This window comes from Podospora pseudopauciseta (assembly GCF_035222475.1).
Source record: "Podospora pseudopauciseta strain CBS 411.78 chromosome 5 map unlocalized CBS411.78m_5, whole genome shotgun sequence".
Taxonomy (NCBI): domain Eukaryota; kingdom Fungi; phylum Ascomycota; class Sordariomycetes; order Sordariales; family Podosporaceae; genus Podospora; species Podospora pseudopauciseta.
Window position 1 is genome coordinate 943,365 of NW_026946665.1, and position 21,794 is coordinate 965,158.

At 54.1% G+C, this 21,794-nt stretch overlaps 6 protein-coding genes across 6 annotated transcripts; 1 reads left to right on the forward strand and 5 right to left on the reverse strand.

Annotated features, from left to right (window-relative positions):
* Positions 1–672: 672 nt before the first annotated feature.
* On the reverse strand, positions 673–3,346 carry QC763_508690 (uncharacterized protein; the record flags this gene model as incomplete). The annotated part of the gene is made up of 3 exons (XM_062913460.1): positions 1,982–3,346; positions 1,516–1,932; positions 673–1,453 (listed from the first exon to the last, which is right to left on the reverse strand). The coding sequence occupies exons 1-3, from the start codon at positions 2,695–2,697 to the stop codon at positions 673–675; spliced, it is 1,914 nt and encodes a 637-aa protein (XP_062764871.1). The 5' UTR covers positions 2,698–3,346.
* A 1,307-nt stretch (positions 3,347–4,653) lies between these two features.
* HPC2 (HIR complex subunit) lies at positions 4,654–6,690 on the reverse strand (the record flags this gene model as incomplete). Its single annotated transcript, XM_062913461.1, has 1 exon — positions 4,654–6,690. The coding sequence occupies one exon, from the start codon at positions 6,688–6,690 to the stop codon at positions 4,654–4,656; it is 2,037 nt and encodes a 678-aa protein (XP_062764872.1).
* Positions 6,691–8,609: 1,919 nt separating this feature from the next.
* Positions 8,610–9,908, forward strand: QC763_508710 (uncharacterized protein; the record flags this gene model as incomplete). The annotated part of the gene is made up of 1 exon (XM_062913462.1): positions 8,610–9,908. The coding sequence occupies one exon, from the start codon at positions 8,610–8,612 to the stop codon at positions 9,906–9,908; it is 1,299 nt and encodes a 432-aa protein (XP_062764873.1).
* Positions 9,909–10,671: 763 nt separating this feature from the next.
* On the reverse strand, positions 10,672–12,537 carry QC763_508730 (uncharacterized protein; the record flags this gene model as incomplete). The annotated part of the gene is given in 2 exon segments (XM_062913463.1): positions 10,672–12,111; positions 12,127–12,537. The coding sequence occupies 2 exon segments, from the start codon at positions 12,535–12,537 to the stop codon at positions 10,672–10,674; spliced, it is 1,851 nt and encodes a 616-aa protein (XP_062764874.1).
* Positions 12,538–13,956: 1,419 nt separating this feature from the next.
* On the reverse strand, positions 13,957–16,230 carry QC763_508740 (uncharacterized protein). Its single transcript, XM_062913464.1, has 5 exons — positions 15,626–16,230; positions 15,539–15,565; positions 15,349–15,371; positions 14,763–15,159; positions 13,957–14,699 (listed from the first exon to the last, which is right to left on the reverse strand). Exons 1-5 carry the CDS (start codon positions 15,707–15,709, stop codon positions 14,517–14,519), a joined length of 714 nt encoding a protein of 237 aa, XP_062764875.1. The 5' UTR covers positions 15,710–16,230; the 3' UTR covers positions 13,957–14,516.
* Positions 16,231–18,360: 2,130 nt separating this feature from the next.
* QC763_508750 (uncharacterized protein) lies at positions 18,361–20,178 on the reverse strand (the record flags this gene model as incomplete). Its single annotated transcript, XM_062913465.1, has 1 exon — positions 18,361–20,178. The coding sequence occupies one exon, from the start codon at positions 20,176–20,178 to the stop codon at positions 18,361–18,363; it is 1,818 nt and encodes a 605-aa protein (XP_062764876.1).
* Positions 20,179–21,794: the final 1,616 nt, after the last annotated feature.

Here is a 21,794-nt window from a genome sequence, read left to right on the forward strand (position 1 = left end):
CGGAGGCGGGGAAGGGGGGGAAGGGATGAAGGATGATGATACCTTTTTTTTGTTTTGGTTTATTTTGTTACTTGCTCTAGGAGGGGGGATTGGAGTTGCCGTGTGAGATGGAGGCGTGGGAGAAGCTGCAACTTAGGTTTGGTACGATAGGTTTTTCTTGTCTTGTGTTTACTCTTGTAAGGGAGGAGGAGGTGATAAAGTTGCGGCTGGCTGGTCCGGAAGTTGAAGTTGGATTGTTGTACACGGCAAAAATGGAATGATTGAAGTTGGGGGTTGGACAGGTTCGAATTATGTGTTGTTATTAGGCCATATTTTTTGTTTATTCTTCTTTTGTTTGTGCTTTTTGATGTTTTATGAAAGGGATTCGCTTTGTTGTTGTTGTTGTTGTTGAGTTGATGAATACTTTTGGTTTGCGTGTGCGGTTGGCTGTGTGATGATTTTGGGGAGAGGTGAGTGTGTGATGGGTGAAGAGATGGTGGTGATGGAGGTGAGATACCCCAGCAATTTTTGAATGGATAGCCTTTAACGGCAGAGAGTTCAATATGAGGATGTGTTTCCTGTTCATGAATACTTCTCTTCCTTGCCCAGATATCCAAGTACGTCTTTGCGATTATATACACAGGCATAAATCCCCCTCCTACGTGCATTACCTCCTACCCTTTTCTTATACCCCTAAACCCCCATCTCCCTTCCCCGTCCTTTCCCCTCCTCCACTTCTGTCTTTTCCCCCTCCCCCTCCTCCCCTTCAACATCCCTCCCACCCTTCGCCGCCCTCCGCGCCGCCCTCTTCCGCCTCCTCTCGGCCGTTTTCTCCTCTCTATCCCTCTCCTCCCTCATCAGCCTGATCACCCTCGACTTCCCCCTAATCCTCTCCCCCCACTTATAAAACAAGAACGGAATCGGCACCAGCATCACCTCCAACCCCCCCAGAAACGTCCCCGCCCACTGCGGACTCATGGCTTTGTACATCGCCGGCCCCGCCAGCGGCAGCGCAGCCCCAAACACTGACCTCATCACCGCGTTCCCTGCCAGCGCGGAAGCGGCGTATATCCCGTACGCTCCCGCGAGGTAGTTGCTCCCGTAGATGAACGAAAGCGTGTTACCCATGCCGAAGGGGACGGAGCCGAACAGGAGGGAGATGGAAGGGTGGATTGAGGCTGGGAGACTGGTCCAGCTGAAGACGAGCTGGCCGATGGGGGTGAGGACGGCACCGACGCACATGATCAACGCTGTGGCTTCTGGTGCCGGGCGGGACGGGTTGAGGGGGTCGCGTTTAGGGGAGGAGTTTATCATTTTCCGCCACAAGGGTTCCAGGAAGATGGAGAGGAGGGTGCCGAGGCCGATGCCGAGGAAGGAGAGGCCGGTGAGGGAGGGTGACCAGCCGCGGTGCTGGGTGAAGATGATGGGGTAGGCGATGAAGCAGAGGTAGAGGATGCCGTAGATCACGGATATCCTGGGGGCCATTGTTAGCCGGGGATGTTCCCGAGACAAACAGGAAGGGGGACAGGCAGGCACCAGATATTAAAACACCACAAAATCGGCTCCGTCACCGCGAGCACAAACGGCCGGGACAGATTCAGCTTCAACAACCCCCATGTTGAAACAGACCGCTGGTCGTATTTACACCACCAGTTCTCATCCCCCGTCTCCTTCCTCCTCCGCGCGGCTTTCTGCTTTATCAGCGTGGGCAGGTAGGATTCCCGGACGAAAAAGGTGAGGACAAAAGCGATGCCGGAGAGGATGATGGCCAACCAGTTTCCCCACCGCCAGCCGAGGTAGTCGTTGACGAAGCCGCCGATCAGGGGGCCGGTGACCGGACCGTTGAGGGGGGCGATGGACCATAGTGACATGCAGAGGGCGAGGTACTTGTCTGAGGAGATGTCGACTACTGTTCCGGGAGAGTTGGAGATCATGGCTGAGCCGAAGAGCGCGCTGGGGGATTTAGCATGCTGACACAAGGAGAGGGGGGGAAGGGTCATACCCGAAGAAACGGACTATCACCATCTCTGACAACGAGTCGGCTAATCCGCAGGGGATGATGAGAACAATAAACGCGGCGAGGCAGACGAGGTAGACTGGTCTGCGGCCGTAGAGCTCCGACATGGGGGCTACGATCACCGAGCCGGCTGCTAGGCCTAGGAGGTAGGTTGTCAGGCCCAGGGTGGCGATGGGTTTGGAGGTGATGTCGAATTCGTCCATTATTTTTGGGAGGGTGGCTGTGTAGGAGGTTGAGTAGAGCACTACAACCCAGGTGGAGTAGGAGACCGTGATGATGGTGTAGGTCCTGTACCAAAAGGGCCAGTTCATGGGGTGCTCGGGGTCGTCCGTGGAGATGGTGACTTCGTAGTCTGGGGGGCGGGAGGCGGCAGAGGTGATGGAGGTGCGGCCGGTGCGGGTGTGGGTGAGGTGGTTGTTGTTGTTGTTGTCGGCATCTTGTTGGTAGATGGCGTCGGTTTGGGGGATGGATGTGGTTCGGCCGAGGGCGTGTTCGAGGGGGGATAGGGGGTCGCCGTTGGAGGAATCTGAAGAGGTGGTGGTGAGGTGAGAGTGACGGGAGGAGGGCCGCGAGGGGTGAGAGCGAGACTCCTTTTCTGGGTGGAATGGGGGGCTGTCCAATGTCGTGTTGTTGGATGAGCCGCCGGTAAGTGTGTGGGATGTCCCGCGGGCAGCGCTCTGGTCAAGCGAGTCGGCTGTCATGATGAAGGTCTACCACGACGGCCAGGAAATGCTTGAGAATGTCGAGGACTGGTCCTAAGATGTGAACATGTTCATACGAATGGTCGGCGGATACACAACAGCCTTGATTCCTGTTTATTTTCCTTCGGCAGCATGCCTTGGTTGGGGAACACAGCGGGATTGGGATTGGCGGATGAGTTAAACAGAGGTGGTTGAGTGAGGATTACAATTCGTATGTATGTATTTAGTAGCACATTCGGATGTGAGCTTTATTATCCACTCTCTTCTCTCTTCCAGGCCACTCACATGCAAGTTATCCCCGTCCGCATTTCCGTCCTGTCTTTTTTCCTTCCTTTTTTTCCTTCTCTGGGCGACGGGTGGTGGGCGCGGACTTAAGAGAGCTAACCACTGCTAAAGTAGCGCGGTATCGGCAGGCTCCATCATCACTCCCCCCCTGTTTGATTTCCAATCGGGAAGAAATTCGATTGCGATATCGTTCGCAAGCCACCCTGGGTTAGGGAAATCCGGGGAAGTGGAAAGTCCTTGCGGAGCCAAACATTGATGTTGGGCATTGTTCAGATTCACCCAACACCACATTGCCTACAACAGGAGATATCGAGACAAGTGCCGGTCTGGTCGTCTTCCGACAAGTAACATGGCCATATCCCGCCCCCTGACCGACTGGATACCTCCTCCAAGCAGGGTGGCAGGGCCGGTGACAGAAGCACGACAGCAGGGCGCACCGTGCCACCCCAGCTTCGCGGGGCCCCACACCATCCCTGCGTTGCCTCGGTAGCTGACAGGGCAGCGGAAGTTCGGGACTCTTCTGGGGCCGCTGCCAAGAGAAGCGTCTGAAACTGGGATGGCCTCATCTGATCTTCGTTGTTAGCTTCGTCCGAATTCGAGACCATCCAAAACTCTTCGTCTACCACAGAGCTCACTGTCTGAATCTATCCAACAACGGCCACCACCACCTCAACGGCCACGGCGCCAGCCTCACGCACCACAACGGCCGCTACTAATTCTAATCATCAGTGAAAACGCGTCAAATCGCACACGGGTCTTCCAGAATATAAACTGCTGTCCTCCTCCTCTGTTTTGGTCGATACAGTACATCTCATTCTTTGAGTAGTCTAGCGAGGAGCAACACCTACCACTCCCTGAACAACACATCCAAGGTGGGTGAACAGTACCTAATCTTTAGATGTTGACGTCCGTGAAATCGAGGGAACGAGGGCGTAGGTGAGGAACCGGCGTTAGACAGCCCAATCTGGACTTCAATACTGGACAGGTTTCAACTGGCTACTGAAAAAAAGATGAACTATCGTGATCGGGGACCGCAATCTCCACGGAATTGCTGTTCATCTTCCATCAAGCTGGAGTGTAAAGAAGTGGCGGCAAAGATGGCAAAGATGACGTGAAACTGGATTAAAACCGCTGTGTTGATGCATCCAAATAAGCTAATAGACCCCCTTCCTCCGACCAGTCGAGCATGCATGTGTATCCCCTGGCTTCCTCCTGCCGTCAGCCCATCCAGCAATGTCATACATTATCCATTCATCACCCATCCCCCTCCAACAGCGTCTATCCGAACCTTCCTCGCTCCAAGAATTTGTGTAAAGAAGCCCTTAAAGAAGCCCAAGCTGGGCGAACGAACCTCAGCAACGGGTATGGCGCTGAATCGAGTCTCGCCGAACGTAACCGACGGAACACCCCTCTCGCCAGCACCACCAGAGACCAAAAGGAAAAGTAAACGTATTTGCGTGTTGCGAAGTGCTGTTGTTCATTCCAACCATAAAAACACCCCCTCCAAAACAAACGCCCAGGTCGCCGCCCACATCCCACCGATGAACAATACATACACCCTTGCGATTAATGTAAAATAAACAGATAAACTCCCCACACCCCAGCGCTGGCAAACTCGGCGTCAGGTGATGATGACTTTGACATTTGAAAAGAAGAAAAATGTGCCCCATATTACAAAGTGACACCTGTTCCAGCCGCCGGAGGCGTAAGTGTCAACAGATTAAGTGCACCAGCGGGAGACGTGTTCGCAGTTGGACCCGGTGTCGTCGCACCGGCTTTGCTCGCCATCTGCGCCAGCGCCTCCCTCTCCGCCTTCTCCCTATCCCGCTGTTCCTTCTCGAGCTTCGTGATTCTTGGCTTCCTCACGGTGCCGCCTCTCGAACCGGGCCCGCCACCTCGGCCCCGTCCGCTCTCGCCACCGCCACGAGCACCACCCCTGGATCCTCTTCCACGTCCACCACGACCGCGTCTCGGGGGTCCCTCGGGCACAACAGGCTTCTCCACCTCGGGGATCAGAGGTCCGCTGTAGACGAAGAATCCATCCCTGCTCGCAGCTGCCTGCTCTTCCCAGAGCATCTCAGAGTCATCCACAAAGTCATCATCCTTGTCGTACTCGTCCTCCTTGAAATTCCGCTTCTTCCTCGCCGGCTTGGCAGGAGCAGCTTCGGGGCCGCTGGCCGGATTTCCGTTGCCCATGCCGCCCATTTCCACATTGCTGTTGTCGGCCTCGCTCAGGTCTTCCTCCATTTCGTCCCCAGTGTCACGGCCGCTGCCATTCTTCTCCTTCTCCAAAGCGGCCGTGGCAGCTGCGATGAGAGCCTTGCGCTCCCGCGAGGCAGCCAATCTGGGGTGCAAAGCGTCCCATCCGTAGCGTTCCTCGGCCATGCGCATGAAGTTGACATACTTGTTATTCTCACCTTGCTTGAGCGGGATGTGAAGCGCGATGCTGGGCGGCTCGACCTCCTCGCCGGGCTTGGCCCTCCCGAAATCCAAGATGGAGCGCTCGCTGGCTGGAAGGGGCGGCAGCGAGTCCTTCTCCTTGACTCCGTTGATTTTTGGCGAGCTGCTGGTGCTGCTGCGCGCCTTCTTGTTGGCCTTTGTTTCTTGCTGGACAACAGCCGCGATCTTCTTGCTCTGGACAGGCGCGGGTGGGGCAGCAACCGCGGCAAGCGAGGAGCCGCTCGGAATCGACGACATGCTGGTAAATGAATTCATTTTGGGTTCTGGCTTGCTAACGGATGCAGGCGCCGGAGGTGGCGGCGGGGGACGTCTGGCTTCGGCCAATGTGGGCTTGGGCATGGTAGCGGGGGTGGCCAGGACGGGGTTGGCCGGAGAAGCAGGGACTGATGATGGTTCCTGGAAACGCGGCTGCGAAGTAGTTGTTGTAAACGATTGCGTCGGTCTGGGTGAGATGATGGAGGTCGGAGGATCGACTAGGCTGGCAATAGATGGCGATGCGCTGGCCCTGTTGGGAGCCTGGGCAGGCGCGCGAGGGGAGCCAAGCGGACCTCCGGTGCCATAGGGGTCGCGAGATACCATGCTTTCCCTAATGGGGTCATAGTTGCCTCGGATGGGATCAAACATCTGCCTGGCAGGCGCCGTCGGCTGGGGCTGCGGAGGTGGCTCGTCGCTGTTGAGGAGATTCTGCATTTGCATCGAGGTCATGCTCTCTCTCTTGGGTGGCGTCTGGACGAAGCCGGCGCCACCGTCCAACGACATGCGCATCGAGGTGAGTTCTGTGATCTTGGGCTGACGAGCTGCTGCTGCTGCTGGGGGACCAGAGGCAGCCCGCGCATCCATCTCCGAGTTTGTCTCATTGCTCTCGGTAAGAGCGGCTTTGCGTTTCCTCTGGACAGGCGGGGCATTGGGGTCCTTGGGTTTCCTCGGCCGACGCTGCTTGGGTGGCTCGACAGTCCCATCAGGTGCGACCTTCGGCTTGACTGTGCTACCAGGCTTCCGGCCCGGCTTTTTCCTAGGAACGCCGGCGGCGGTCAGTTGTGTGCCGGGCGGGTACTCGGAGGCTTGCTGTTGCTGGACCTGTTGCTGCATAATGCCGAATCTGGCAGCTGACCCGGGGTCGACAATGATCTCGTCCATTTCAATGTTGGCTCTGGTGGCGTTGATGATCCGAGTGGGCGATCCAGGCTCGGAAATGGCAGAAGGCGGTGATGACAACAGGGAGGGTGATGAGCTGTGATACTGCTGCATCGCGGTGTTTTGATCCTCCTCCACTGGGCGTGCCCCCTACAAGCTGCACAAAAACCCCCTTTGTGTGTGTGGTCAGTTGGGTTTAAAGATGAAGTAGCTCAAAGGCGTATGCGTATGGTGGTGTATCGGTATCGGTATCGGTATAAAGATGGACAAGTTCAAGGTAACGTATAACTAAATATAAAAACCAGCTGGTGATTGGCCCCTTTTTTTGCTTTGCACCGGTTTGGGATGCGGAGGCGTTGGTTGGTCCAAGCGTCTCCTCCGTTGGTTGTTGTGTCGCGGGTGGAGTTTGCTGCGTCTGAATGCCTTCACCCGCCAAGGACGCTGCAAAAGAGACAGCGGTCGGCGACAAAATGAGCGGTGTCCGGGCTGTTTGGGGGGATGCAGCGGTCAAAAGCGTATGGATCAATTCGGAAAAGACGCGGGAATCGAAATACGATGGTTGCGCGATGCAGGCACACCAGGCGTCAATGAAACTGATGGGAGTCGATTCTTTTGTGGTGGTTGTTGACTGCAAAAAGTGTGGAAAAAGAGAGTGAGAAAAGGAGGAAATTTTGGGGTGCTGGGCGGCGAGGAGCAGGACGGGGATGGGCTCTGTTTTGGAACTTTTTTTTTATTACTTTGCAGCTGGCGAGGGAAAACCGGGGCTTGACCACCAAAGGGACATTTGTTCTGGAAAAAAACGAATTAAACACCATTAACAAGAACACTCAGACCAGGTTGCCAGTCCAGCCAGTGATGGAGCCAAGCGAACGGCCAAAAGAGGGAAACGCAGTCATCAGATACATCAGACGGTTTGCCGATATCAGATTAGGTGATGGGATTGCCTCTCTGGCAGCTGGCCACCGCCTGACCAACCACTCATAGAGGGAGTAGGGTGACCGGAGGGGGAAATGCCTTGGTTGCTCTGGCTGGGAAATGGAAGACGATAAAATAATATCAATGCTCTCTGTCGTCACAAGGCCTGGCTGTTAGAGGTCCCCCACCGGTGGGAAGTGACTTTAAAGTGTGACAGGGGAGAGGGGGGGTTCGTCGCAGAGCCGAGAGCGCGGAAGAGGCTCGCGCGGGGCGGCTTGGGTCCTGCGGTATCCTGCAGTGCCCTGCACACGGTACGGTAGGTACGAGGGTACTTCTGGATCTTGTACCCCGCCCCCGTTTCGCATTCGGGGTGGGACGATGCGTGACATTCTCCGCAGTGTCCGACCCACAATTGAGGGACAAAATAAACGTGCCGGGACAGGCACAGGGCATCCCTGATCGACGCACAAGCCACATCCAATTCCACACCGTCCCAATTCTCCGATCTATTACAACAAGCCGGTCGCTGTCTGTATACAAGTCAGAAGATGCTTGGGACGCAGTGAGAGAATGGAGAAGAGATTATACTCCAGATATACACCTAGTTAGACGTGGTAGACTTCTGCAGCGATATATCCGTCCCTGTGCCTTCCGATCCCGAGACATGGCGTGTCTTGTATTCGTGCACTAACGATGCAATTTTCCGCTGCTTCACGTGCTGTGGCGCCGGTCTGCTACAGCCAACCGCTCCACTCTGTGCGAGTCTCTTCTCTCAGTTTCTCAGAAAAATAGCCAAAAGTATCGTTTTCTACACCCGCGAAACACTGGCCTGCATCTGAACGAGTGTTTCGAATGCCGTGCACAGACCAGGCCCGGTGCCATTCGGCCTTAGATCGACGCTAGCAGTGACGGGTAATTAGATAAGCAGCCACCCCTGTCCAGCTTCCAAAAGCTTCGTTAAAGTGGGGGGCCAATAACGATAACGATAACGGATAACTTGCTGGTGACGGAACCTTTTCTATCAACACAAAGTAACTTCTTCACCAACGCTCGCCCATTCGACCATCACCACACACACACACACACACACACACACAAAAAAAAAAAACCCCGACAAAATGGAGGGATTTGGACTAGAGGTACGAGACGTTCTCGAACACACACCCGACGAGGTCAAGCCCCCGAGCTTCCCGACTCCCGCCAACCAGTCCGCGACCGGATTCCCAGCGCCCAAGAAACGAGTTTCTGCCTTCAAGAAGCAGCGCCAGAACAACAACACGAGCATGCTCCCGACTCCTCCAGCCCAATATGGCCCAGAGCGGCCACCAGCACCAAAGCCTGAGGTGTCAGAAAAGCAGAGAATCGCCGAGGAAAATGACGCCCTTTTGAACTCGTTGCCGCCCGATCAGATCATGGAAGAACAGCGCGACCTTTTCAAGAACCTTGATCCAAAGCTCATCCAAATGCTGCTCCGGCGCGCAAACCTCGACGATTCCGGTCCCGCGAAATTCGATCCGTCCCCAGAACCCTCTTCGAGCGCGAAAACAACCCCCGTAACAACCACGACCAAACCCCCCAAAGTCACCGTCGAGGACGTCTCAGAAAACATACCACCACCACCATCCAAGAAAGATCCCACAAAACCCAAGAAAACAGTCACCTTTGACGAAGACGCCGCTCCCCCAGCTCCCCCAGCCAACCTCATCCCCGTCAAAAAGATCACCACCACCGACCCAAACCTCGTCATAACCCCCTCCAACGCCCCCGACGAAGCCCACACATTCCACACCCACTACCCCCAGCCCCCCACTGTCCCCGACCTCGACCCCGAAGACCCGGACTTTCTCGAGAAAATGCACTCCAAATTCTTCCCCAACCTCCCCGCCGACCCCTCCAAGCTCGCCTGGATGGCCCCCATCCCAACCCCGGGATCCGCCGCCGACAAAGAATCCCCTTACTACCCAGGCCAGGACTCACTCCCCGTCTCTGCGCTGCGCTTTGACTTTCGCGGTTTACTCATCCCACCGAGATTATCCCGGCAAATCCCTGTAACGAAGGGTCTTCACCACCATGGTGAGGCGCCCGAGGCGGCGGGGTATACTATTCCCGAGTTGGCGAGATATGCGAGATCGGAGGTCCCAGCGCAGAGGTGTATTGCTTATCAGACGCTGGGCAGGATGCTGTACAGGTTGGGAAGGGGTGATTGGGGGAAGGGTGAGGGTGGGAGGGTAGGGGAGGAGGACGATTTGGCGTTTGGGTTGTGGAGGTGTTTCAAGGAGAATCGGGTGGTGGAGAGTATTGAAGAGGAGGTGCAGGGGGAGGAGGGGAGGGGGCACAGGAGTTGTTATGCTTATGCGACGGAGGCGTTATGGCTGTTTGAGAAGGGGGGTTGGAGAGAGAGGTGGAGGGGGATGTGAATGGGGTGAAGAGCAGAGGCTGATCATTGGGCCAAAAAAGAATAGCATCAACAAGCGAAAACGGTATGTCAAACGAGGTTACGGAGCTGCATATGAAGACAATCGAGCGCTGGACTGTGAAAAATGACATGTGACTTGTTGAACATGCGAAAAGATGGAGAAAAGCATGGCCTAGTAGCTATGCCCGGCAGCTGACATACTTTGGGTGTGAACTCTACCTCGAGTTCAACTGTCCAGTTTCTTGTCTTCCGGTCCCAGCAAAACGGGTGGTATTCAACTAAATATATCCAGACCACCCATTCAGTAAGAGCACCAACCGTGGTGATCACGACATTGTTAGGTGGAGGGAGAGAGAGTGCGTGTGTGTGTCTGTGTGTGTGTGTGTGTGTGTGTGTGGTAATTACGAATTGAAAGGCGAAAAGCAGTAGTAAGAAAAGGGATGACGATGATGATGACAAGATTCAGAACCGTCACATGGGAGTGATTTATAGGTAGCTTCCTGTCAATAAGCACGCGCGCGGTGTCTTCACCACCAAACAACCACACTTGTTCCCATCCAGCATCAAATACACCGAGAACCACATCCACATCCAAATCATCATCATCATCATCATCATCATATACAAGACAAATCCCCAAAACAAAATTACCACATTGTATCATACAAGTTCCCTTCCCTTTAACCCAACCCCCTATCATCAAAGGATCTTTCAGTTATTAATTCCCATTTCTTTTCAATCCCCTACATCATACTCCCAGCCCATCACTTCGACCCCCCATTAGCCAACCCAGCCCTCAACTCATCCACCTCCCTCTGCAACCTCGTTAAATCAGCCAATATATCCACCCCGTCACCACCACCACCCCCAGGTGTGGACACCACCACCTCATCCGTCGTGTCCGGTGTTACCGCCGTCGCCACTGCCATAGCACTATTCCTAACACTACCACCACCACCCCTATGCTTCGGCACCGGCGGCGCCGGCTTGCTATTCCCACTACTCCTCCTCACCACCCCCTCCCCCGCTGCCCCGACAGGTTTCTTAGCCCTCACACTCGCCCCCCTAGCCGGAGGCGGCGGCGGCGGCGTCAACTTCTCCTTTGCCGTCCCTCCCACCGGTGGAGGGCTGGCAATAGCTTCCACCACCGATCCCGCCAGCGTCGGTGTGACCACACTGTTATTATTCGGCGTACTCCTCCCAGACAGTGTCGGGGGCGGAGATACAGCCTCACCACTGGGCGACGCCACCACCCTCTGCGATGGTCTCCTCGGGGGCGGCGGTGCCGGCGCGTGGATGTTGGCTCGTAAGGAAGAAGACCGGGAACGGGTCGATTCCATTGATGATCGACGAGTACTGCTAAACAATTCCTCCTCTGGTGAAAAAGGCCTAGGCTCGGACCTGCCATGATGTGGTTGTCGTCTCGGTGGGGGGGCAGGTTTTCTTGACGGTGGTGGTGTCGGCAGACTAGAGGTTGGGGAGGGGGAGCGTAAAGCGTGGATGATGTGAAGACCTGGGTCGGGCATGGCAGGCTCGGGAATCTTCCCCGCTGCTTCGTGGTCGAATATATTGCCATCTTCTGACACCGAGGGCTGTGAAGGGAGGGGTTTGTTAACGTCTGACGGGGTTGGGGGCCGCTGTCGAGATGGTGACGTGACAGGTTTAGGGCTTGCTAGTGATGATGAAGACGAGGTTTTGCCGCCTAGGGAGCTGCTGCTCTCCTGGCGGGTCGGGTCTGGTCGGATGAGTTTTCCATGGCGGGAGCTCGGGGGAGGGGGTTTCTTTCTCAGGATGGTCGGTGCAGGTTGGAGGGTGGCGGCGGGAGGGTTGGGGAGTAACCTCTGCTGCTCATCTCCAACCGTCTGGCCTGGTATTTCCCGTGATAGACGTGGCGTGTCCTGCAACTGTATCGTTATCTCCGTCCCAGCTCTTTCCTCCGCCCTCCCGAGATCAGCACTCGACCGTGCCGGTGTTGATCCCCCGGTCTGTCCAGTCAACAACAGCCTCCTGAACGCATCCACATCCAGCCCTCCCCTCGACCCTCCTGCCCCCACCTCAGTTTCCCCCCTCTCCTCCAACCCTGGTTGTCCCATCTGGAAAAATATCCTCGGCACCCCTCCCTCCCGCCGCCTATCCCCCTCTTGCACCGCCAACTCCTCAACCGAGCTCTTATTCGACCCCCCACCCACCCCAAAAGGATCTACCTCCACCACCACCACCTCCTCCTCCTCCTCCTCCTCCCCCTCCTCCTCTTCCTCCTCACTACTCTCACTACCACTATCACTCTCCTCATCCGGCTCCCCAATCGGCGGGAACCTCTCCCCAAACCCATCGCTCTCCTCCGGACTACTCGGCGGCGGGCTCTGCACCCTTACCTTCTTGACAACCTTTTGCTTCAGAAAACTCGTCGTCGGCGGCGGCTGAGCCGGTCTCGGTACACCCTGCAATGTTTCCCAGAATTGATCACCGCCGCCGCCCCCAATCGTCAAACTCGAGGTATTATCATCCCCCTGTATCGTCGGCGGTGGTGGTGGAGGAGGGGTCGTCGACTGCAGATCTGGGACGTCGGTAGTGGCAACGGGCTTGCGACGAAACGGGTTATTGGAATTGAACGATGGCTGGGCGGCCATTGTGTCTTTGACCTGTAGCAGAAAGGTAGGTCAAGAATATAAAAATATAAACAAGCTATAGATTTGAGAGGCGCGCGGCTGGCGCAACAGCTGCAATCACGCAACAAGATAATAGGTCGGTTGAACAGCCCAGGCGTGTTGCCTTGGTAGTGAGGTTTGGTAAAAAAAGAGCCACTTAGGTAAGGTACGGTGGTGGTGGTGGCATCGCTGATGGGTGCCTGATTAGAACCGAACCGGCCGGCCGCTGACTTCCAATAAACTTGGACAGTGACGCGGGTTGTCGGATGCGGGTCGGGATTAGCGGGGGGTAGGTTTGTTGACGTTGGCTGCTTGTCCGTCTCCGATGCACGTTTCCACAACAGCTTGGGTGATGAAAAATGTAGATAGCTATCTAGGTGGTAGGTAGTGTGTCAAAGGATTAGACAGCAAACGGAAGCTCCCTCCCCAGAGCTGAGCTGTGCTGTGCTTCCTGGGCCACGCCAACAGTCGATCAGGCACAGTCACAGCACCTGAACCAGATGACGGCAGAATCCCTTTCCAGAACACACACACCCACGTTTCGATAAGGAACCTTCCGATAAGACTGGCAGTGTACCCCGCTAGCTAGCTCCGAACGGCAAGACCCACTTGAGAACATGCAGGACATGCTTGTCTGGGCACGGACCAGCATGAATCGGCATGTAAGTGCCACAACTGGTGAAGCCTCAGATTTCTCGTTGGCCCACTTTGATTGACACCTGTGCCGTGGTTGGGTATACATATGAGACAGACACATGTGTATTTTGATAGATGTATCCGGGCCGCTGAAGAATACATCTTGATCGCAATCATCAATCCCAATTTTATCGCGAGATTTCTGTCAAGATGAATGAGTTAGCTGGCTGATCACATTCCCCCATCTCAAGCGGTGAACAAAACCTCCCCCCGCAACAACGCCCCCAATAATCCCGCACTTTCTTCTTGCTCTTACCTTTCCAAATCTAGATTTACCATCTCGGCAAGTTACAAATGGTAGTCAACCCTCCAACTCAAAACACATCCCCAAAAAACAACCAAAAAAAAACAAGGAGTGGCCGATGAGGAACCGCACCCCTGACCCCGACCCCTGGGCGGCAGAAAAATGAGAATGGGGTCAAACCGAAAATGTAAACAACCCCCGGTCGACGCGCCACCTACGCGTCGAGGAGCCCCTCCCCCCACTTGTTGGACCCCTTCTTTCTCTCCTCTCTGTATCCCTCCAGATCAAAACCGCCATTCACTCATTCACTCAAAACTAACGTGAGACCTCTCCAAAGATTTTGTCAGAAAACAATTCAATTGGCATGTATAATTACAACTCATCAGGCCCCAAAAACCCCCCCAGCCGAGATTTTAAGCCCATCTACCCACCCTACCTCCAACAAAAATCCTCTAACGCCTCCCTGCCCCCAAAAGTCTACCCTCTTTTGCGCGCGCGCTTCCCGGTTCCAAAGTCCTTTTCCGAATCATGTGTGTTTGTAGTGATGTCGCGGTACGAATGATGGTTGGGTATCGATAGCAGAGAAAAACCAAATGCATCTTGAATGATTCCAACAAAGGCTGCTCGCAAGTGATGATGATCGTCGTCCGACCCCTTCCTGTCTTCATGGTTGAAAATGTTTGTTGTATATGCAAGCTGTGGGAAGAAGGGGGGGAGAGGGGGGTATAGTAGAGCCAATAACCTTCGTCAACAAAAAGCATGTTTTTCCCACACGTTCTTCCCCCGTAATAAAAAAAAATGTGATACAGGCCCTCCGAAAACAATAAAAACCCGCGCGCGCGCAAAAATGGTGCCTAGAAAAAGCGGCCGCTTATCCCAATGATAACCCCCAAGATGATAGCCCCAGTGATAATCCTGAACGCCAAACTTAATAAAAAAAAAATAAAAAAAAAAGCAGAGCCGTCACATCAAACAAGTATAAGAAAAAACCATCATGACAAGAAAGACTCACCCTCGGCTTCTACGCCGAGGCAGCTTCCGCCTTGTCAGCCTTCTTTGGTGTCTTCTCCTTCTTGGGGGCAGCGGCCTTCTTGGGAGCAGCCTTCTTGGGCGCGGCCTTGGCGGCGGGGGCAGCCTTGGTGACGCGACCGGACTTGGTCTTGGTCAGGACAGCAGGCTTCTCCTCAGCAGGGGCTTGGGCAGCCTGGATAGACAATGTCAGCGGATATTCAGGAAAAGTCACGTGGGTGTGTCATAGGATGCTCACCTTCTTGGGGGCAGCCTTCTTCTCCTTCTTCTCCTTGGGCGCGGCAGCCTTCTTGGGGGCAGCGGCCTTCTTCTCCTTTTTCTCCTTGGGAGCGGTCTCCTTCTTCTCCTTCTTCTCCTTGGGAGCGGCAGCCTTCTTGGTGGCAGCCTTCTTCTCCTTGGGAGCAGCCTCCTTCTTCTCCTTGGGCGCGGCGGCCTTCTTAGGGGCAGCAGGCTTCTTTTCCTTGGGAGCGGCAGTCTTCTTGGCGAGCTTGGTGCCGCCGGAGGGGCCCTTGGGTTGCTCGAAGATGCCCTTGTCGACACCAGACTTCAAGGCCTTGTTGAAGAGGGAGTCGAACATGTTGTCAGAGGCATTGATGGTGTTGTTGCTCTTGACATACTTCTTGAGGGATTGACGGCTGGCGGCTGAGTCAGTCCGAGGCGTTCATGTGATGTGTGAATGAGATAATTGTGAGGTGAGAGTGGGGGGGTGAGCCAAGGAGGCTGTGGTGGGCGGTCGCATTTGCGACACGCGCATCGTTGTGGATGTTCTCGCTACGCGAGATGGGTGGATGGGAGAAGAAAAAAAAATGCAGAAATTTTCTTACCTGGAGCCATTGCGATCCTTGAGCTGCAGTTCAAGAAAAAGCAGCGTCAGTAAATGTGATCATGAATGCAAAGTGGGCAAAATCCGAGCGTAGTGAGACGTGGGATCAAAGACATCATGAGCTTCCTTCATCCTCATCTCACTTGCGACCGGACGCGTCGGCATGAACCAACAGGGACAGTGAAAATTACCTGAATGATGGCATCCGTGATCATGTCCTGAATAAAAGTTAGATACGACTGATCAATCAACATGTCTAATGTATAGACTCTTCATACCTGGTAGGAGGGGTGGGCGGGGGCGGCCTTTGCCTTGGGGGCAGCGGCGCCCTCAGTCTTGGTCTCGGTCTTCTTGGGAGGCATGGTGATGGTTTGAAGTGGTGTTTGTTTTGTTTGGTGTAGATGACAATACAGATGCTAGATGCTGTTCGAAGCGGAAATGGACGAGTCGGACAGAGAGGGTGAAGAACGGCTTGCAAGTTCGGGGTGGACGAGAGAAACCAGGGACAGGAGGGTGGGCGGGCTGTCGCGCTCGGGGGGATGATCGGGTGTTTATATATGGAAGCGGGGGTCTCGCCCACCCCCGAGTGATTGTGCTGATTGTGCCCTGGAGCTGCCCAAATTCCCGGGGCAAAAGCTCGCAGCTTTGGTGCAAGGTATGGCCCGTGCCCCCCACTAGAAGCATGCCTAGAGCTCCCAGGCATATGGCAGACACGCCCGTTCCCAGCATCCATGTCACCCTGTCTTGCTCCGAAAAAGCCCAGATCATGTGGGGACCTTACACTCTGTGAGGTGGCATCATATGGCTGCATCACCGAAGTGCATGAGGCGTGAGGTGTGAGTGAGAGACGGAAGCGAGTAAGTGAGTGCAGCCCAACGTGCGTGGCTACCTAGGTCCCTTGGTGAGGCGATGCCATCTCTGTTTTACGCACACCCTTTCGTCACTCAACCCCAACCCGACGGCATGGCCTGGATGGATGGATGCCCAATCATTGTCTTACTCAACCATTCACTGCTGAAGAACTTCTACTTCTTGTGGATGATGGGGGCAAGGGACGAGGCACAAGGTGCATGGCGGGGAAGGCCAGTCATACAGTTATCTATCTACTACTACGTACACTACCCAACAACCATGAGCATGGGAGGGGTGGTTGTCACCCATCATTCACCACGGGGTCATCCGAACGGGGAAGCCTTCTCGATCTGCCGCTAAGCTGAACTGGAACCCTGGACTGTTCGTCATCGTCATCGTCAAGATCACATAAGGAACCCTGGATCATGTCAGTGCTAAAAGGGAAAAAAAAAAAAAAAAAAACAGGTGACATGCCGCTGCCAGGCAGGCGGGGTGAAGGGGGGAGGGAGAAGAAAAAAAGGATGCAGAATGCCAGATGGATCATGGAAGGGAGGGAGAGAGAGGGGGCAGCAGGCGTGCCGGGATTCTTGGGGTCCTCCTTCGATCACTTGCCGCTCCCCGTTATTTTGGCGCTTTCCCTCTTTGGGCGGGCATTTAAATCGGAAACAAACAAAAAACTCGCAGCGTGCCTATTTTCTGATTGGCCCGTTCAACGACACCGGATCCACCTTGTACCTCGAGTTGTCAATCATGCGCACCCCGCCTGTCGAAAGAGCATCTCTGATCTCGAGCTCGCCCCGACTCCCCCTTCCCTCGGTTTGATTCGAGTTCCCACGCTTCTTCCCTTTTCTCGACCCGGGTCCGCAGCACATGGTTGGAATCACCCGACTCTGCTCTTCTTTGTGTGCTTTTTATTTCATTTTTTGCGCCCGGGGACCGCGGGGCATTGTTCCAAATACCGATGACCATTTCCGAGACGAGAGTTGGCATTCAAGCATCTGTTTTCGGACGCGATTTGGCTTCACGCGCCTTGGTCGGTCCAACCCATCGCCCTCTGGCGCATTCAACATAGCACCTCACCAACCCCTGCTTTGTCGTAGAAGAATACATCAGTTCGATCGGGCAATTGATGCCGTTTCTTCCATGTGTTTATTTTTCGCATTGCACCGTTGTTGCCTGAGATATCTGTACTTGAAGCGAAAGTCACTCCTGATGGTGGGGCGGCTCGCGAGCTGCTCGTGAAGCTTTGGTTGAAGCTATCCGCATCTCAACCCTTCCACACTTTTGCCTCTTCCCACAGCCCACCACATTGCTTTTCGCTCTTCAAACATTGATAGATCATTCCGAGTGGCTCTTGTTTTTGTTTTTGTCACTTTTTTGGTTTGCTCCTGGTCAATTGAGGCCAATTCAGGCACCATTTCCAACGCCAGCAAGGTGATGTCGTGTCGATCTGCACGTTTGGCCAGCACATTCACCCTTCGATTGGTCCACCACAACAGCTTTCTTTTCCTCGATATGAAACGGTGATTATCTTTTCTGCGTGCCAGGTTCACTCCTGCGCAAGTGTTCTCGAGGGGAGTCGTTTTTTCAGCATTGCTGTGTGTCACTTTGATGCTGCCGCGTCACGCGGTCAACATGGGTTTGGCATCAGGCGAGCCGCCCGGTTTCTTGATGTTCCTGGATTTATGTCAGCCACACATGTGCATGGACAGCAGATGATGGTGTTGACGAATGGTATGCGATAAATGGTGAAGAGATATCATTTTGAGCGAGTACTGTGATGATTCAGGAGGCTGGTGTTCACGTTCCTGTTCAGAGCGACTTCGATGGTTGGGCGTCATCTCACGAGTCGACCTGACCAACCGCCACGATTACGTCGACACTTATCCTGCCACCCACGTTTCGGTCGGGGTAACTGGGAAGAGTCATCATCAAGTGTGCAAATTTCAAAAGAAGTCAAAGGTGGACATTTGGTGTCTCATGGATTTTGTCAACTGAAATATGCCCAACTAGTTGAAGTCTGATTAGTCGGTAGTCTAGTGACCACATCTGCAAACTAGGTTCAAACTAGAGATAGTCCATTCGTACAGCATAGAGATAGCTCAGAGCTTCAGACATTAGCCAATACATACCATCCATGTGATTTTCAACTTCTATGTCCTCAGGTGGTATTCACAATAACCTGCGCCGGAAACACCACCACCTCCTCCTCCCCTTCTCCTCTCAAATCCCCCTTCTGCACCACCAAAGGAAACAAAACAACCCTCACCACAGTCCCCTCGAGATCCCCCTCCGTGTCCCCCCGACCACCCGGTTGCGTCATCAACGACGAGATAAAATTCACCGTCGCCGCCAGCTCCCCATCCTCATTGTACTCGGGCATCAACGGCGGCAACACCATAAACTCAGCCACCTGCGTCCTCATCTCAATCGACAGATCCACCGCCTCACTCACCACCCTCCTCAGCTGCACCCTCAGCTGCTCTTCCAAATTCCCCGGCGGCGGCAACACCTTCGACAGCGCCTCCAAAATCGCCTCTGCCACCGCAACGGCATCCCTATCCCTCTGTTTTCTGAACGATTCCCTCCTCGACCACAGCCCCAGCGTGGTAGCCCTCCAAGCACGAACCGTCGCCGTCGGCCCAACGTCCGTTAGCTGTTTTTCTAATGACTTGAGCTTGAACCTCTGCTCCCGGTCCATGCCGAAGAGGTAACGGGTGAAAATGAATTCCCAGATCATTGACATGGTGACAGAAGTGAACATGTCCCGGCGTTTCACCCTGTCACGGAGGTAGTTATCGGGGTCGGAGCCGTCGAGGACAGAGTTATCTAGCCTGTTGATGATTTTTTCATCGTTGATTTCCGAGGTGAGGCGACTGGCGCGCATGTCGGAGAATTTGGAGAAGCGGAGGACCCATTGGGTGACGGTCGTGAAGAGGTGCTGGCAGCGCTGGCCAAAGTATTCGGTGGTGTGGATTGTTCCGAGCTGGGTTGGTTGGGCTTTGAGGATATCTAGGCTTGTTGGCAAGCTTTGGGAGGTCGTGGGTTGGGTGGCAGCCTCTTCGGGAGTGTCGGTAGTAGGTTTGGGTGCAGGTTGAACAACCTCGGATGCCGTGGATGGCATCGGCGAGACTGCTGTAGGGTCACCCTTCCGGTCACCGGATGGCTCGGATGTAGACACGAGAAACGATCGTGATTGGGTTTTTGAGTCGAAGCTGATATTTTCCAGAGCCATGATCGATTGCGGACTTTTCGTGCTAGTCCTGTTGGTGACGACCTCCTTCGCCAAAGCCATCATTCGTCGGTAGGCTCTCGAGTTGACAACAGTGTTATCAAATTCGAACTCGACGCCCTCGGCCACAGTGTTTCCATCCCCACGGAAGATCGTGTCGGCAGACCTCCGCGGATTCAGAACAGACTCGGCAATTTGAAGCTGAGGATTCGCCAACCGCAAGGACGCCGCCTTGGTCGCTTGCCTGTCTAGCAAACCTTTCCCGTTTCTGACACCCTCGAGAATCTCATCGGTAGTATTCATGTGCAACACTTGAACCAGAAACGCAATCGCGGACTGCTGTCCTTGCAATAGCGATAGGTACCCCTTCATCTCCCCCTCATTTCGCACAATCCGCGCTTTAGTCCACCACGTCCGCACAAGCGAGCGACGGGACTCCATCAGTGCGGTGGCATCGCAGAGTTTTTCGAGGGAGTCCTCGAAGCAGGTTAGTACGACTAGGCAACCGGTGAGGGTTGTGTCGAGGGTGTGGACGACCTCGGCCTGGCCGCGGACGGTGTGGTTTTGCAGGATGAGGGTCTGGAGCTGGGACAGGCCGGTCTTGATGGCGGCGCATTGGGAGGAGAGGGCGGTGATGGTGAGTTGAGCGTTTTGGAATTTGGTGCGGAGGGTGTCGAGGGCGCGGGCTGCTTGGAGGCAGATGCCTGTGATGCCTGCGATCGAGGCTGTTATCGAGAGGGGGTCCATTGATGGTGCCTAGTCACCCACAATGGGCCGCGCCGGTTGATGCCGAAAAAATACGGCACGTTAATACCATCTCTCAAGACAAGTTTTTGAATCTGCGTGATCATCAGGAATCGTATCCAGCTGGGGGCGCATAAGGCATCTTTCGAGGCTATGCTGCAGGATGGATTCTTGGCGGCACATAACTGGTCGATGGACTTGTTCGGAAGAAGTGAGGAAATACCACTCGATGCGGATCTACACCTAGAGTTTGAACTTTGAATTTAACAGTGGCTTCAGCTGTCAATTCGGGATGATGGACACGACTGATCTTTTTGCTGAACCACTTTGAACAGCCGCTAAAATAGGTACCTTAGTCGAGCAACTAACGTAGACCATGAGTTGCTACCCGGTAGCATAACACTGGCATATCACGAACTCTCTTCGAAACTAAATCGCAGTTCGCATGAGGATGTCACATCCTACATTATTCACACTCCCTCAGATTCAAACCCACAAGTGACACCAACATAATGTGATCAAATAATCAAACAACATGTCTCACGACAGTGAAACACAGAAGAGTAAGGAGCAACGTCACTGCAGCACAGTATATATATTAGGTCCTTTTTACTCCTTCCAACAGCAGCCCTGAAATCTTGACCAGGGCGCCACATTGTGGTCAGGACAAATGGTCAAGGTGGAGGAGCTGCTTATTACCCCCCCCTCCGGCGGGAGCTTGCAACCGACAGCTCCCGAGTTCGATTCCGAAGTGAAACCCACGGGTTTTCATAGCCGGCCACCCTACAACTAAAAGTTGGTCGGTGAGCTTTTGCTTTTCCTGGGCCCAGTTAATAGATTATTTTGGCTTCCTTTTGGGTTTTTTTTTGGCCCAGTTGATACAGTATCTTGATTTTCTCCATCCTGGAGACAAGTAACTGGGTATCGTTTTTTACTTCGAGACTTGAGCCGAAGGTCTTTGAAACCAGACATTGGTCGCCATCTGACGATGTTTTCATAACGACTCACATCTTGTCCAACAAACCAAGTAGTTTACTTATGCCTTTAACATGCAATTAATTCGATTATTTCTCGAGATCAGCCACTGCGATTGTACCTCGAGTCAAAAGTCTCAAAGACAAACACTATCTTAATCACCGATATACCTTGGTCACACCCGGCAACATTTCTTTTTGGTAGAAATCCCGTGAGACGAGCCGGGTCGTTTTCTCAACACAGCTCGTGATCCACCCGTCGATTTGAACACCATCTTATAATCATGTTCGAATGACATTTTGCTACTGGATAACACTATCTGTACCATAGAGAGAGAGCCATGATACAAGGCGGCAGTTGTTTGGATTTCTAGTTCGTTATATTCCTGGCCGTTCCGCGCATTGTAATCCCACGAAATAATAGCCTTCTCGTCTTCCAATGCATCAGGAAGGCATTCGCTAGAGCAATTACACGGCGCTGGGAAGGGATCTGTACTAAAAGGTTTCAATGATCCTTGCTTTTCGTTCGACTGGAACAAGGCATCTATCAGACTCAGAAAAAAAAGGGAAAGATTACATTCCACGCCTTGGTGATATACCCGGCTTGATCATCCTTGGCGTACGCCCGCTACACGAGAGAGTAGG

What these genes read in the sequence shown, in the direction of transcription:
- QC763_508740 (XM_062913464.1), bottom strand. Translation starts at nt 15,709, where the DNA reads ATGCCTCCCAAGAAGACCGAGACCAAGACTGAGGGCGCCGCTGCCCCC. An exon ending in CCGCCCACCCCTCCTACCAG is followed by an intron (nt 15,566 to 15,625) that starts GTATGAAGAGTC and finishes ACTTTTATTCAG; the next exon opens with GACATGATCACGGATGCCAT. An exon ending in TCACGGATGCCATCATTCAG is followed by an intron (nt 15,372 to 15,538) that starts GTAATTTTCACT and finishes CTTGAACTGCAG; the next exon opens with CTCAAGGATCGCAATGGCTC.